Raw genomic sequence first — 17,072 nt, forward strand, 5'->3', positions numbered from 1 at the left:
TGTGACACTCGGGAAAAAATCTTTTCTACATAATAACACGTTTTTTTTTTTTAATTAACAAGTTAAATGTCAACGAAAAAATATCACATTGTCTTTCACTATTTTTTTTAAAGTAAGAGCACCGAAAAGAACACACTCAATATGATTATTTTGAAAGTTTAACACTACAAAAGATTCCAATTAGATGAAAAATAAAGAAATATATGAAAACAAAAATGTTAATTAAATATCCTATTAATCAACAGTTCATTAATTAAATGCAAAATATAGATTGTAGAAACTCAACAAATGACTTCAATTACAATGGAAATATCAGGATCACTAGAAGAGGTTATAACTGTACAAACAATGAACACTGCAGGGCTCCATCAGAAGATCCCGACAGTGCTGGAGGCCCTTGGTGTCATACAGGCCTCCATAAGCCACCCTGGGATTATTGTAATGTACCTGTATGTGAAAGTAAGTTTTGAATTAAGATGCATTCTATGAAAATATTAAAGGAGGTGTGAATTGACTACAGTGATGTTATAGTTGTGGCGAATTTTGAATAGTTGTATGATGATGGATTATTATCATCAATATTTACAACTGATGTTAAAGACAAATAATGTAAGAAAAAACCTCTGGAAGATCGTCTATATGAAAACAGCGATATCTTAATAGAATTGAGAGATTGTGGTATTAAACCTAACCCGTTTGTTGATTACTTTCAATTCAAGAAACAGTACAATATTATTCTCTCTTCTTAATCGATGTGTAGAACTCATGGCTGTGTACAAGGATATAGTTTGCTTATTTGGAACATTTATGGGCTTGAATAGGCATAAAATTGTATAAGACTACTAGAGCATAGAGTATAAAACTTGTCGACCATTGTTCTGAAAATTAGTTAATAGGTTTTAATACTGGATTCTGGTGACTTAAATACATATTCACTTAATTATTCCTTCAACCTAGATTTAAAATTAGCAGAAGATAATTAAAAGTGGCCATTTACCGATTCTGAAATTAATAAAGGAAGAAAGCTAATTTGGATAAAACTAACTAATTGAATTCCTTTTTCACGTCATGATTTTCTACAAAAACTTTTCATCGTATATATACTCCTCAACGGGTTTGCTCAGTTTGTTGATTTTAACCCAACGTGTTTGTGCATGTATTTGTCAAAACGTATTGCAAGTAGTATGTGGTGTATTCCATACATTCTTTTACCGATAGGTTCGTTCTTAATTTCTGCGATATAATATATTTGCCAGAGAAACAAACGAACAGTAAATACTGACATCAACACGTACTTCTTTCTTGTTTTGGTAAACGATGTCGTATTTGTGGAAACCCATCGACTCTCCTAATTTTACAGGTGCGAAATGTCCCGACCTATCAGGAAACACCAATTTGAAACCACTCGATGGTAAGAAAGCATACCGATATGGAGAGATAGTGATTCTGACATGTAAAACTGGATACAAGCTGAATGGATCACTTTCTTTGGCATGCGAACATTCAGGGGTGTGGAATGGTACAATACCTAACTGCCAAGGTTCGTACAAATTAAATTTATTAATTGATGTGGTTACTAAAATATTGCGTTTCCTTTCATACATTAGCATAAAGGTTACGTCTGTTAGAAAAACCCGCACTGTATGGTCGGCTATAAAATTCAAATACTTTCTATGAAATGAAATCCATTGGATAAATAGAAAATTGAAAACACAACAAAGAGTTCAATTAAATTAATTTATGTCATAAATCCAATTTTAGATTCCAACAATATTGTTTCAAGAGATTAACTTCCGAAAAAAACCGAAAATATTCCAAATGAATAAAAGACAAATCTATGACACTAATCAATGGTAAAAGACAGGCACATGATAATTGTCGGGATTGAACCATTTTAGGATCATTCAAATTCCACACTTTGATTATTGGAATAGCAAATGTAATTAAAAAGTTCAATAAAAACTTGACCTGTAATATAAACGATAACAAAAACACATTTTATCCATGGATCAGCTATACTGTAACAAAAAAAAAAAAAAAAGACTCAACAGAGATAGAATGACCTAGATGGTAGCAACTATAGGTTCCCATAATACTTTAACAATAAAAACAACATATAACTTATTAAAAGTTTAAAAGGCCCAGTCATAAAAATATGAAATAAATCAAACGTGAAAACCAACGATACCAAACAATGATAACGATTAACAAAAACAAATCTACTCCAAACAAATACAAAAGAACTAAAACACAACACAATGGATAGACAACATCAATTCACAAATGACAACCACTAAATTGTAGGCTCTTTAGAAAAGTATTTAATAAAAGAGGAGCAAATTTAAAGTGCTTGCATTAACTGAAAAACTAGTTTGAAGCGAATTACATCTTACACTTACATACAACTTTAAACACAACTCATTTGTTACAGTCGTGGACATGTATTGCACTCAGAAACGTGTCAAATACCATAAAACTGTCTGTATGACGTCATTAAAGTTAAAAATATTTTAGTTGACGAAGGATGCAAACATTGTATGAACATTCAACCATGTCCATATTTCAATAAAGCCAACTTATTCCAAAAGTCATCAATCGATTGATAGAAAACAAATCCGGGTTTCAAACTAAAACTGAGGTAAACACATCAAATATAAGAGGAAAACAACGAAACAATAGAAACACTGAAGTGCAAAAAAAAAATCCGGCATTAGATAAAAAACGGTTTGTTGAACCTGGTTTTGCGGCAAGTCAAACCTTCCGCTTTTATGACAATGTTCAATATAACACAAAATGATAACACTACATGACAAGACTACAGTACAAATAAATGCCAGAAGATTACTAACAGAAAAATACACAAATAAAAATTAAAATTGTTGTCAAAGGTACAAGGCTTACAATCTAAACCACGATGCACGTGCTTCGGTTACACAAGACACACTAGAGACATCCTGATAAAAATAGTAAACAAAGCCAAAAAAGTACAAGTAGAAGAGCACCGATGACCCAAATTTAAAAAAAAGCACGGCTAATTTATACCTGGGACAAGAAAGTCCTTAGTATCAAAATCGCTTAAAGGTGTTTAACATTATAATGACTTTTTATCCCAGGCATATATTACCTTAGCTGTGTTTGGCACAACGTCTAGAACTTTGGCTCCTCAATGCTCTTCAACTTTGTACTTGTTTCGCTTTATAAATATTTTGATATGAGCGTCAGTGATGAGTCTTATGTAGACGAAACGCGCGTCTTGCGTACTAAATTATAATCCTAGTACCTTTGATAACTATTAACACTATAGATAATATATGTTATTTACAATCAAACAAAGTCGATATTATAATTGTTTTCGAACATACTCACCCCTTCTCGTCCAATGAAAAGTCAGTTTTTTGCCCTCTAATTTTCATAGTACATGGTTTTCCATGCACTATGAAATGCTATACTTGAATGACTTTTCATTGTCAGTTAATTATGAAAGTGAACTCGTAATAACTGAACTAATGAAGTGTACAACCACCTGAGGCATTTTCCCTTGGAAAACAGCCTACTGATTAAAGATGAAAAAGCAAACATTAAAACAAATTATTTTGAAATTTGCAAATTTTCATAAATTTTCTGATGGTAAACATAATATAGAAGAAACAAAAACAATGGGAGTAAGGATGTAGGTAAAATTATATTTATTTGTTATAAACCGGGCATTTGAGGTTTTTTTTTCTTCAAGAAAACAATTTTAGACTGCTGATATATAGAGCAAAGGGATTTTTTTTAATGGAGAAACACAATACATATTAAGTTATCTATAAAAAAGTAAGCATTTAACGTTGAATGGTCTGAGTTTAAATGCTTATACAGAGTTTTATAATTATAAAAAAAAAAATCAAATTTTTAAAAAGGGGATTTATATAACATTGTGTTGCTTTTTTAAAATAAAAAAAATCTCAAACTTTATTAGTATTAAATTTTACCTGAAGCAGAAGAAAAACAATTTATCCATTCGGTCCTCACAAACTATGTCAGTGCTATTTCATTCCATCCATTGAAATGATTACCTATGTTTTACATTTGGTTCATTAGAAAATGTGAACTCTTTTAAAGGTTTGAATATTACAATGGGAAAGGCTAATTTTGTAAGGTCACTCGAAAGTGTGAATATGTTCTAAATTGGTCAGACAATACTTGGTCATGTTTTATGAAGATTTTAGCCCTCGGCTTCGCCTTGGGCTTAAATCTTCATAAAACATGACCAAGTATTGTTTAACCTATAAGTAAAAAAGGGATAGTAAATCTTTAAATGTGTTTAATGACTGAAGTCACATCTTGAATGAATGTTTTCATGAAAATGTCTTTTGATCATTACTCTTTAAAATCTCTTGAGGAATGCCTTACTATGTCAACATTTAGAAAATAAAAATACACCCGAAGGTGTTCACCGCTATTTAAAATTGATTTGTATCATATATGATGTTAGAGGGAAATTTGGTATTGCACTGTGCTGCTGTGCATAAAAATACCTAAATCAAAATATATTCAGAAAGGACGGATAATTCTATATATCCAATGATAAACTAGTACTACGATTTAGATAATCGGTTTTATGCATATCAGGTCTTATGTTGGTAAAATGAGTTAATATGAAACACATGATTAAGAAAACACTTTTTATTTGATACCTGTATAAATACATGGTAAATGAACCTTAATATACAAAATGTAGACCATTGTTATTTTCTATTTTTCTATTGTTAGAATAATTTAAATTGCTGCATGTATTCTGGTAGTCAAGCGAAAGATAAATTCTATGCATGTGTGTTTCATTTTTCCACTCACAGTTGTTACTTGTCCTCATTTGGAACAACAACCTAAGCAAAAGATTGAACCAGTTCAAGCACAATATTCATACAGAGACAATGTAACATTTAAATGTGAAAAGGGATATGAGTTGTCACCAGCAAATTTAATGGTTACCTGTCAAGGTGATGGAAAATGGAGTAATATACAACCAAATTGTACAGGTATGTAGATTCCACGAAATTAAATAAATCAATATTTTACTAATGCAAATCAAAATGAGGTTAAAGGAATATCATTCTATAAAATGACAGCTAAAAAAAGAATTTTCAAGACTATTTATTTTATGTAAAATGCTAGACAAGGGAAACAATAATTCAATATAACATGTTCACTCTACGAACACTATATGTTTTAAGATGGCATTACACTTTCCATTTAATAAACGAAACGATCAAAATCAGCATGAAATAACATGTATAATAAAAGATCTCTATATCTACAAAAACTTCTTCAATATAAAAATTACATTGCGCATTTGCATCTTCTAAAAGCAGTCTCGTTTTATAGTTCAGTATGAAATTAAAACTACACGATGAGGCTTAACATCTACATTGACAACAATTTCTTTATTGAAAAAAGTTTCCGACCTTATTGCGTTTTTTTTTTAACACATAATAACAGTGCTTAGCAAATGATTCATTTTTGTGTTACGTGATGCCAATTGTTATAATTATCAAGCAAATACAATAACTATAGATATTTAAATTTAACACATCTACATCTTATTACAAAAAAATATTATAATTTGTAGCAAGAACAATTGGCACCATTAACCATACTTTTGAATTAGTAAAGATTGTTTTGTTTTTTAACAACGTTACAGCAACCCCATAGTTAAATCAATTAAAACATCAATGTCCTTCAGATAAAGATAACTACATTTTTTTTGTTAGGTGTTCAATGCCCTCCATTGCCTAAGATTAACAACGCCTCTCTACCAACCAAGATACAAGGATATCGATATCCTGAAACATTGGAAGTCACTTGTGTAACTGGTTATCAAGTTGAAAGTTCTAATCTACTCCCGTGTAATTCAAGTGGATTATGGGGTTTTATACCACAGTGCAAAGGTAATATTGACATTGAAGTTATAATCTCAGTTTGGTTTGACAAAATTAGAGGAACCCATAATTATATACAGGTATATTATTAATTCGTATATTTTAACAAATTTGATTCGTTCAGGGATAGTCATATGTTAAATTATATTTTCGAAGGTAGAGAGAAAACGGCGGATAGCAAAAAGCATATTGCACATCAAAAAGCATATCGCACGGTTATTTTTAGATAATCGAAAAACCGATATACTTAGTGACGACATCATGTTATGTATTTCATGCTATTGTTAAACGTTTTGAAACAAATGATTTCTGTGATCGATTATTTCACGAAAACAATCTCTAAATACATAAGATAAAAACAACCCAAACAAAAGGAAGTACATTAAATAATAATATCATTATACAATTACTGTCTTTTGATGAGGTAAATATGCGGTTTTATTGACTTTTGAAAAACTGATATTCACTGAGGCCAACGGCCGAAGTGAATATCAGTTTTTCAAAAGTCAATTAAACCCCATACTTACCGAAACAAAAGACAGTATTTGTTTTATTCCATATTCCGAGAAAAGAAAATGTATTTGATGACAAACATGTACCAAAACAAATTTTACATGAAACATTTTACCAAGACATTGCATGTAAAAACGCGTAACGTTCATTGCGGTGAATAACACTTTCTCAGGTGAATATGCTTTTTTATTCAAAATCAAATTCATATAGAGAAACCTTCTAAAATAATACCAATATGGAATAAATGTCATTATTGTCTAGGAAACAATATGATATCTATAAAATTCAAACAAAATCAAATTTACGATTTTGATACCAATATGGTCGGAAATTAATAATATAACAAATATAGCCTTTTTTTTAAGGTCAATACAGGATATATCGGCCCAAAGAATCATATCGACATCGGACTTCGTCCTCAGTCAATATACTATCTCAGGTCAATATATATCCTTGTATCGACCTCATACAAAGGCTGTATTTGTATAATATCTAAATGGCAGAATCAAAAATAAGATACATTGCATTTACCCACAAATGTCACAAGAACACACTGTGACGTTTTAATTTTGATTCAGCTTGATAAAGAACGACATCTTACGATAATAATACTCAACAATAATGCGCAATAGAAATATAAAATAATATTCGTTCGCCCGATTACTAAAAAATACTCTGCTTGTTCCGAATAAACTGCAAAAAAGTAAGAATATGAAATATGATAATACTGTTTGATGAATCTTAAATCATGTGTATATTAGGAGTTTTATGTAGAGACTTTCCAATAATAGACAACATAAACAAGTCTATACAGACAAAACCAAAATACCAGTTTCCGGCGTCTATGAATGTCTCTTGTCAAGCAGGATACCAGATTAACGGTTCTAACACACTAAATTGTAATCCAACTGGAGATTGGAGTAATCCACCAGTATGCACAGGTATGCTTATTTACAATAACATAAGTGTTCATCCATGTACTTTTTCTGTTACTGAAAAACAAAGAAAATAATACTTTTTTGCTTCCAAAGTGCTCTTTTGTATTAACTTATTAATCTTCATCAGTAACGCTTCAAGACCATCGAGCAAAAGATAAAGGATACTATAGATACAGTTAAGTCGGCCTCATATCTTGACTTACATCTAGAAATTGACAACGAGGGTCGGTTGAAAAATAACTTAATGACATAAGAGAGGATTTTTAGGTTTCAATTATGTACTTTCCATTTCTAAGTAGCAACATTCCAGCAGCACCTGCATACGGGGTTTATGTCTCCAAATTGATACGATATTCCCGTGCGTGCATTTCTTATCATGATTTGTTGATAGAGGGTTGCTGCCCACAAGAAAGCTATTAAACCAAGGATTTCAAATACTGAAGTTGAAATCATCCTTTCGTAAATTTTACCTGAGATCAACCCTAGTTTTTAGTGGTGTCCGTGTGGCTTATTTTTTAGTTTTCTATGTTGTGTCATCTGTACTATTATTTGTCTATTTGTGTTTTCAATTTTAACCATGGCGTTGTCAGTTTATTTTCGATATATGAGTTTGACTGTCCCTCTGGTATCTTTCGTCCCTCTTTTTAAATCAATTTCTGCGAACGCTTATAACAAATCATATATCACTCTCACATTAGTGTTAAATCTTAGTGATGTTCAATATTGTTTAAACCTATGTAAAGAAATCATAACCGCTATTATAGCATTTATTATATTGGAAAGGCTTTTTGTATAAAAGATGTGGTTATTCGACTTAAAAAGCAACACATTCAATTCTATATAATAGTTTCGTTTTTTGTTTTATCTTTAACAGGATATTGGATTACATTTGATCCTCAATGTTCTTCAACTTTATACTGATTTGGCTTTATACAAATTTTGATGTGAGCGTCACTGATTACTCGTATGTAGACGAAACGCGCGTCTGGCGTACTAAATTATAATCCTGGTACCTTTCATAAATATAGTCAATGTCAGGTTTACAAATGCTCAATCCAGAGGCGGATTTAGGGGCGAGATGCCCAGGAGGACCAGACCCCCCTCTTTTCCTGGAAAAGTTTGATTAATTATATAGGGAATCACATAAGCTTGGCCAAAGCGGACCCCCTCTTAGGCAGTCAGTGGGCCCCACTGATGAAAATTTCAGGATCTGCCACTGCAATCAACGTTCAAAACCTACCACAATAATTGGAGGCTAAATTGTATTTGAACATGGAAGTGTCGAGCGATTTTTTTTTTTAGAGAAAAATTATTTTGATATATAGTTCTTCGACAAAAAAATTCAAACTGCAAATTGCTAATCAATATGTTTAAAAAATAGTCTCTACATATGTTTTCTTTTGTTATTGACTGAACAGGTATTTTATGTCCGGTTTTACCAGAGATTGAAAATGTACAGCAAATAGAAAACCGCCAATACCGTTATCCAAATACTATAATGATAAAGTGTAAGACAGGATATATTGTAAACGGTTCAAGTTTGTTGAAATGTAGTGTTGCTGGTAATTGGAAACCCCCAATTCCATCGTGTAAAGGTAAATATTAAAAAAAAAAATCAAGGAGTATGATGCATTTTAAACTGTTATTTTCAAAAAATGTTTTCATTTTTCAATACAAAATAATTCCTCATATTTTTTGTGTGAATTTCCAAAAAACCCACACTATGCCTACGTATTTGATTATAAAACGTTTTTGGCGAAAAATGATCTTTTGTTCTTACAATTACTATGTTGGGTATTTAGAAGCATATTCTATATTGAAATAAGAAGACTTGGCATGGGTGCCAATGAAACAACTGTCAATCCAAGTCACAGCGTGTAAAAAGTTAACAATTTTATTTCAGAGAACGTCATTTAACACGGAGCATTCTGTGTTTCTTTTAGTTGTTCATCGTCGTACATTGCTGAACCATAATTATGCTGGACTATAGAATTGTTCATAGATTGACAAACACTCTGTCCGTAGTGAAAAGTAAAATCACAAAAATACTAAACTCAGAGGAAAATCAATTTGGAAAGTCCATAATCACATGGCAAAATCAAAAAACATAACGCATCAAAAACGAATGACAAGAACTGTTATATTCCTGACTTGTACAGGCATTTTCAAATGTAGAAAATGGTGGATTAAACCTGGTTCTATAGCGCTAACCCTCTCACTTTAATAACAGTCTCATCAAATTCCGCTACATTTACATGATGCGTTAAATAAACAGTCACAATTAATAAAATAGTCAAAATATGGATACATCAGTCATCATCGTATAACAACTTTAAAAGGAACAATTTAACAAGACACAAAAGAAACAAAAGGACAAGAAGAGGTTCTTTAGAAATACCGTGAAACTGTTCACACGCTTAGTGGTTTCATCCGTATTTGGATTCTAAAAACGCCAAATACTAATGGATGATTTAAAATCTCGAGATCTTTTTCTGAAATAAGTGCTATCAAAATGTTTTGATTTTTTTTAACCCTGTATACTACAATTCCCCATGTAAAACTGAAAAATCTTTCGAAAGAAATAATCCTCAAAGATTTTTTTACATAAACATGGTAGCATATGCTATAAATTTCTGAAAACCATACGGCACATCTTTGTTGAATTTGGAGGTAGACTTTTTGAAAAAAAATGTCGCCATTCCTATGGGAACGGACTTTTGCACCTCTCCTTGTCGACCTCTTATTATTTTTTTTTATGAATTTAAGATCCTAAAGACACTTTTCAAAAATCAAGTAGAGCAAATAAGCCATATCCCTTAATTTCACATTCAGATATATTGATGATGTTCTTTCCATTGACAAGCCAAACCTTTCTGATTGGGTTCAATTAAAAAATATCCCCCAGAACTACAAATTGAAGAAACAATTCCATTGCGTCATTTTTATATGTTTACCTCGAATTCGACATACACAGTCATCCTAGCCCAATAATGAATGACAAACGAGCTATTTAAATTTTGGAATTATTAATTTACCCCACCTTAGTAGCAATATATCAAGTTCTCCTGCATGTGGTATATACATTTCCAAACTTAGTTGATATTCAAGAGCATTCAGCTCCTACTCAGACTTAATAAAGTTCGTCGGAAGGTAACAATACCTTGTTGATAAATATTCCGTATCAACTCACAAATAATAAACGATGATCTTGAAGTATAGATTCTAGGTACTGACGTTGTTTATCGTCTGAATAACGTGTTATAATAGTATTTTTTTATTTGTCTTTTTGAAAATAATTTTTACTGTTTAGTCTTTTTTTGGTGATTTTCATTTGACGTGTTCGGTATTTATATATCCCGTCATTGTGTTTTAAGCAATGGTGAATTTGTTGTTCATTCAGCTCCTACTCAGACTTAATAAAGTTCGTCGGAAGGTAACAATACCTTGTTGATAAATATTCCGTATCAACTCACAAATAATAAACGATGATCTTGAAGTATAGATTCTAGGTACTGACGTTGTTTATCGTCTGAATAACGTGTTATAATAGTATTTTTTTATTTGTCTTTTTGAAAATAATTTTTACTGTTTAGTCTTTTTTTGGTGATTTTCATTTGACGTGTTCGGTATTTATATATCCCGTCATTGTGTTTTAAGCAATGGTGAATTTGTTGTTCATACTCAATTGTTGAAATAATGATACTGTTTTGGAAACTGTCATACAAATGAAAGGTTTAGCTAGCTATAAAACAAGATATAATCCAATTTTTTCCTAAAAAAAGAATGCCTGTTTCATGTCATTTATATGTCACAATTGTTATTTATTCGGTTGATGTGGGTGAGCTTCTTATTTTGCAAAATGAAGGGACTTTCCATTTAGAATTTTTTTAGAGTTCGGTATTTTGTGATACGATTCAAATTCTCAAACACTCATTTTCAGTGGATCAAAATCCTCAAGCAAAATCCTCAATAACTGGACTAGCTGTAGGATTGGGCACAGCATTTGCTTTGCTTGTGGTAATTATTTGTGTGATAATATATTTTAGAAGGTAAGAAACAACATATTCTACTTTAACATGTGAGTTTTATGTCTTTTGTTTTTAATTGCTGTAAAATATAACGGAATATAAGCTGACAATGAAAAAAGTGATGTATGTCTAGGTAAATAAACTCATCATAGATACCAGGAATAAATTACAGCATTTCAGCAGCGCCTGCATCAGGCGTATGTTTCTCAGTTGATACGAAAATTCGGGCTTGCTTTCCCTATCTTTAAAAGAGCGTTGCTGCTCACAAAGACCCTTTCAAAACTAATAGTTCCAAGTGAAAACTTTAAATCATCCGTTCGAAAATTTATTGTCGACATTACGAGTTGGTTGACTGTAAAGAATAGTTGTTTCACATAAGACGACGGACATATTCAAATCGTCGTTAATTACTAACAACCATTTCCCCGAATGTGGCCTACTGTTTCAAAACTTAGCGTATATGCACCTTTTCAGGTGTTTAAACTTAAGTCTAAATAAATAGGGAAGCAGATCATCGTAAATGCAATACATCTATCAAATAGTGGTGCATACCAACACAACATTTGTGGGTCATCATACGTTTCTTAAAGATTAAAATTAATCTTGCGGACTCGGTCAAAGGATGAAAAAGGTCCATAATGAGACGCAGCCTAATTTCAAACGAGGCAGATTTCAGTCAGAGACCAACTGACGTCGATGTTAGAAATAATAGGTCAACATACGGCCTTCACCGATATCCATACAGCTTATCAAGGTATATTAGGTTCCGACATAGCAAAATATAAATCAATTCAAACGAGAAAACAATCGGCCTAAATATGTCCCAAACAACAAACGAAAACAAAAATACAGTCTCTCAGTTTGTCATCTACTAAAGAGAATTCGGACAGAGACAGACAAATACATATTAAAGATTGACAAGTTTTTTTTTATCTTAACCTGAACCTTTACTGCGTATCTCAAATACTGGACGAAAATGATATTTTCAAAAATTAGAAAAATCGGTCAACCAATAAGACATTTAATTTAAGTAATACAGGCATAAGACTTTTTTAATGATTAATTAATTTACTCCGTTTATCCTGTACGATAACTTTTAAAAGAAAATTATTTTTTTCCTCGGGAAGACCAGTTGAAAATTTCATTTTGAAGTGTAACTAATAACTAAGAAAACTAAAGTTTTAAGTGTCTTTTTTTTCCGAAAGGCGTTCATCTCCAGATGATAAAGGAAAAAGTAAACCTCTTAAAGATCCAAAAAGTACTGACGTTTATGCAGAAGTCAGTAAAAAAGGTACACAGTAATTATTTACTTTTCTTTTTGTTATAAAAATACAAATGTATGTATTATAGCTGTTAAAAGGTACTTTGCAGTTCAAACGAAAGAAAAGTGCACATCATGCAAACTCCAGTGGTACATAAAGGCAACAGTAGTATACCGCTGTTCAAAAATCATAAATTCCTGGACAAAAAACAAAATCGGGGTAACAAACGAAAACCGAGGGAAACGCATTAAATATAAGAGGAGAACAACGACACAACACTAAAATGTAACACACACAGAAATGGACAAAACATCAGACAAAATACAACGAGAATAGCAAATATAACATCAAAACCAAACGTACCTCCTAGTAACGCTAAGTTAAGATAGTTAAGTGAAGCAACGTCACCACTGATTCGCAGCCGTTTGCATGTTTGTGTGTATCATATCTAACAGGATATAAAACGAATAAAGACTTATACTTTATAGCTGAATATTCTGATTTTTACTCTTAAGCCTAGTTACGACTTATCGGATAGCTCGAACGGACGCCTGACGGATAACCTTTTTTCAATCCGTTCATGTCCGTTAGACGTCCGTTGTTATTCGTTAAACGTCCGTCAATATCCGTTGCTTGTCCGTTAAGCATACCTTTTATACGTCCGTTCTGTCCGGTGAAAAATGTTGAGCATGTTCAAAACTTTGAACAAACGTCCAATGGATAACATGTCCGTTAAACGTCCGTTAGCCGTCCGTTTTGTACGGTACTCGTCCGTTTCGTTCCCATTTTGTATCCGTTACGTGTCCGTTATACATGCTTTTGGGGTGTTTGAAGATAAATTCACCAACGGAATTCTACCGGACGTTTAACGGATAAAAAAGATGTTGAACGAATGAGACACGGACTTTTACCGGACGTATAACGGATAAAACGGATGATGAACGGATCTGAAACGGATAAATGCCAATTGAAAATTTCGTGTCAGAAATGTCAATTATTGGTATGTCAGATTTCTTAAGGTTCATGAATTCTTAGTATTCATAATCGACCTTAGAGTAAGAGCGATTTTTCACAATCAAGCAGCTCTTATTCAGGTCAGACCCTGACCTTTTGCGGTATTTTATAGAATAAACCAAAACCAGTTACACCTAAATATTTTGAATATTTATGCAATGTGCATGTATTATTATTGTCGCCCTTTATTTTTCCATATATATTGTTCAAATGTTCGTAAGGTTAAACTAACTAGAAATACTTTGCTGATGACGAAAATTGTTTGTATTTTTTTTAATCCATATTTGTGTTTTATTTGGATCGTATTTGTTGTTGTAGGAAAATGTACGAAATTGAAATACGAATTCAAACTTAAACCAGATTAAATTGAGTACTAGTAAAACATTGTTATTTTAATTCGATAGCGTTTGATTTTTCTAGCTTTTATGGACTTTACGTTTTAAGTGTGCGCTAGAGTTTGGTATTTTTGATATACTTTTATTTTTTTTTGTTTCTAATACTTTGCTGCATGGTTAAACTGTAACATAAGTGTTAAATGTACTAATTGAAAATGTGACGGGGCAAACATTTTCAGAATGCAAAGAGCTACCTACCCTTCCACTAATGTCCTTAAATATTTTCGATTTGTTGGCCTGTAATTTCGAAAAAAAATAATTGTTATTATATGAATGAATTAAAAGTAAAAAGATATCAGCAAAATGAAATATTCAAAAATGATAGAAAACAGTCAATTTATTCAGCTTACATGACGAAATTTGGACAATTTCCATGGATTTGTCTACTATCTCACAAACTTTGATAAGGTATAAAATGTAAACAGTGAAAGTATTGGCAATACAGGAAACTGGGGAAAAATCAATGCAATATATATATATTTTTGACAGATAAACGATAAACGTATTCGAGATTTTATGGGTCTTATATCGGTTTGTAACCTTACTTTGTTATAAAGACATATCTACTGAGAGAATGATTCCTATTTATTACGATGTCATTTTCTCATAAGTCAATGACGACATCACTTTCAGTAAAACGGTGGTATCAGAACCTTACTTTGATATTTGATTGAATATAAAAAAAGACAGACCATGTTTTCATTTTAATTTTTCAATTTTATTTTATATAACTTCGATGTCAAGGTCATAATTAATAAGTGTACTGTGAGGAAACAATGTTAATGCCTCAAATCATGATGAAAATTAATGTCATCTTGATAAAAATATGAAAAACTATGTCACCATGTCGCTAACAACTCTTTACTTTTTTTTATTTTGTGTCGTCGGATATCATGGTGTACTCACTAAATGATATTTTGTGGTATTTGTTTTTGTGAAAAGTTTCGGTCTGATAAGTCAAACGCTTTCCATCTAATTTTTATTGTGTTTCCCATTCTCTGATGCAAGGGGCAAAGTATTGATTCCATATAAAAAGTCATCATATATCTTGATAAAACTTAATATATGCAGTACCATATTTAGTTATTATGACAATATATGAATGACATAAAAGTGCCATACTTATATCGAATATTGTGAATTTGTGGATGCGAAGTTCATACTTCTTGGAAAGTTTCTAGGTAATACGATTGAAACTCTAGGGACTATCTTCACATCGAGACTAAAACAAATAATTATGACGTCTTGAGAGAAATAATTATGACGTCTTGAGAGGCTATTTTTTATGACGTCAAAACGCTGAATCCTTTCTTTTTGTTCGTCTGGTGAGAATTTGAGGCTGATTTTTGAGACCAAATTTTGCCATAAAATCTTAAGAAGTGGCTAGAAATTTAGGATTTAAACAAAGTCTTACCTTTTGTGCTTGTTAGTACAAAATATTTTCAAAAATATCCAAAAGTTATGATAAAATCTATTACGGTTACATTTTTTCCCATTTTTTTTACGCGTGATTATCAAACTGAATACTATACTACATATGTGAATGGATAAATGTACTCTTTTAAATAAGCATTTCGTATCGGAATATTGTTTTTTTGTGTGATAATTGATAGTCCAAGCATTTTTTATTGTTTGAAAAAAAAAGATAACAACAAAAACACATGTACAACTTTTAAATGATACTGAACTATTTTCATCGACATGAAATATATCAACGTTGTTTGTAGATGAAATAGACGGCTCAAGAAATTCCCTTCAAATTACAACAAATGGCGCAATATATAACAACGAGATCCAGAAAGAAGAGACGAGAGAATATTATAGTTTTGCTGGGGACTTAAAAATTTCTGAAACTGCTATCTCAATGAATAATTTCTATGACTATGTTGACAAAGGACGAGGAACCAAGGGTTCAATAGAAAAGGAGTTTGCGGTATGTTAATATACGTATACATAACGATTTCATGATCATTAAACGTAATAAAATGTAAAATCGCTTATGTTTTATCATAAATGTATCTTTAAAATGCCTCTTTGGAGTATCAACAATGCAAAATGATTTGAAATGAAAATAGATTTGTTCTAAAATTCTTGTACATATATATCTTGTATCGTAATCATGAAAAGAATTGAAATATACAACAGTGTAAAAAAATCGTCGATGTGATCATTTGTAAGATATTGTTTTGCAAATCTATTAAAACTTTAACACACAAATATCCTCAATGTAGGATGTTCAAATATTATTAGTTACATAGTGTGTTATTGTGCTAGTGATATAATTCGGTACATATAGGGTCAGTAAATTCCATATGGCTTGAAAGCGAAGCTCGAATACCCACATGGAATTTACTGACCCCTGTTTTTTAACAGATGACAAAAACGTGGGCATAATTATGGTGTTCGAACGGCTTGTGTATTTTAAAAAATATATTCGTTCTTATCCTGACATATGGATACTCCCTATATTTCATTTGAGCACATGCGTACAGAACATAGTATGTGTGTTGTATTGTTGTTGTTTTACAGATAGGAAAATTAACATAATATATATGCTTGGAGCCTCGTGTTATTATTTTACAAAGTGATATGCAAACATATTTTTTTTCTTTCAGAAATTTAAAAAGGACCACCTTAAGGAAACCAAAACTGCATCAATGACAGAAAATACAGGAAAAAACAAATACAAAAATGTATTTCCATGTAAGTAGTATTAATGTGAATATAAAAAAAAAGAGGGACGAAAGATACCAAAGGGACAGTCAAACTCATAAATCTAAAACAAACTGACAACGCCATGGCTAAAAATGAAAAAATCAAAAAGGTATGAGTAATAACTTGAATTTTTTTTTACTTTAAATGACCTAATCCACGAACAATTAGTCTCGTAAAAGTCTGAACACCAAAGTGAAAATCAAGACACTTTTGATCGGTCAATGAGGGAGAATTTTCCACCAAACGGACAGCTGTATCTTTAAATGATACAATTATAGTAAGAAAC

The 17,072-nt window shown here is 31.4% G+C and overlaps 1 protein-coding gene across 1 annotated transcript in view; it reads left to right on the plus strand.

The window, feature by feature from the left end:
- The first annotated feature begins 442 nt into the window (after positions 1–442).
- Positions 443–17,072, plus strand: part of LOC143052066 (receptor-type tyrosine-protein phosphatase T-like) — a 34,109-nt gene continuing 17,479 nt past the window's right edge. The window contains exons 1-10 of the mRNA XM_076225041.1: positions 443–459; positions 1,361–1,540; positions 4,839–5,021; positions 5,754–5,930; positions 7,196–7,375; positions 8,791–8,967; positions 11,313–11,421; positions 12,606–12,691; positions 15,799–16,004; positions 16,687–16,774. Of these exons, the coding sequence (XP_076081156.1) occupies positions 4,967–5,021; positions 5,754–5,930; positions 7,196–7,375; positions 8,791–8,967; positions 11,313–11,421; positions 12,606–12,691; positions 15,799–16,004; positions 16,687–16,774 (1,078 nt within the window). The 5' untranslated portion in view covers positions 443–459; positions 1,361–1,540; positions 4,839–4,966. The remainder of the gene's footprint in view (positions 460–1,360; positions 1,541–4,838; positions 5,022–5,753; positions 5,931–7,195; positions 7,376–8,790; positions 8,968–11,312; positions 11,422–12,605; positions 12,692–15,798; positions 16,005–16,686; positions 16,775–17,072) is intronic.

This window comes from Mytilus galloprovincialis, chromosome 1, assembly GCF_965363235.1.
Source record: "Mytilus galloprovincialis chromosome 1, xbMytGall1.hap1.1, whole genome shotgun sequence".
Taxonomy (NCBI): domain Eukaryota; kingdom Metazoa; phylum Mollusca; class Bivalvia; order Mytilida; family Mytilidae; genus Mytilus; species Mytilus galloprovincialis.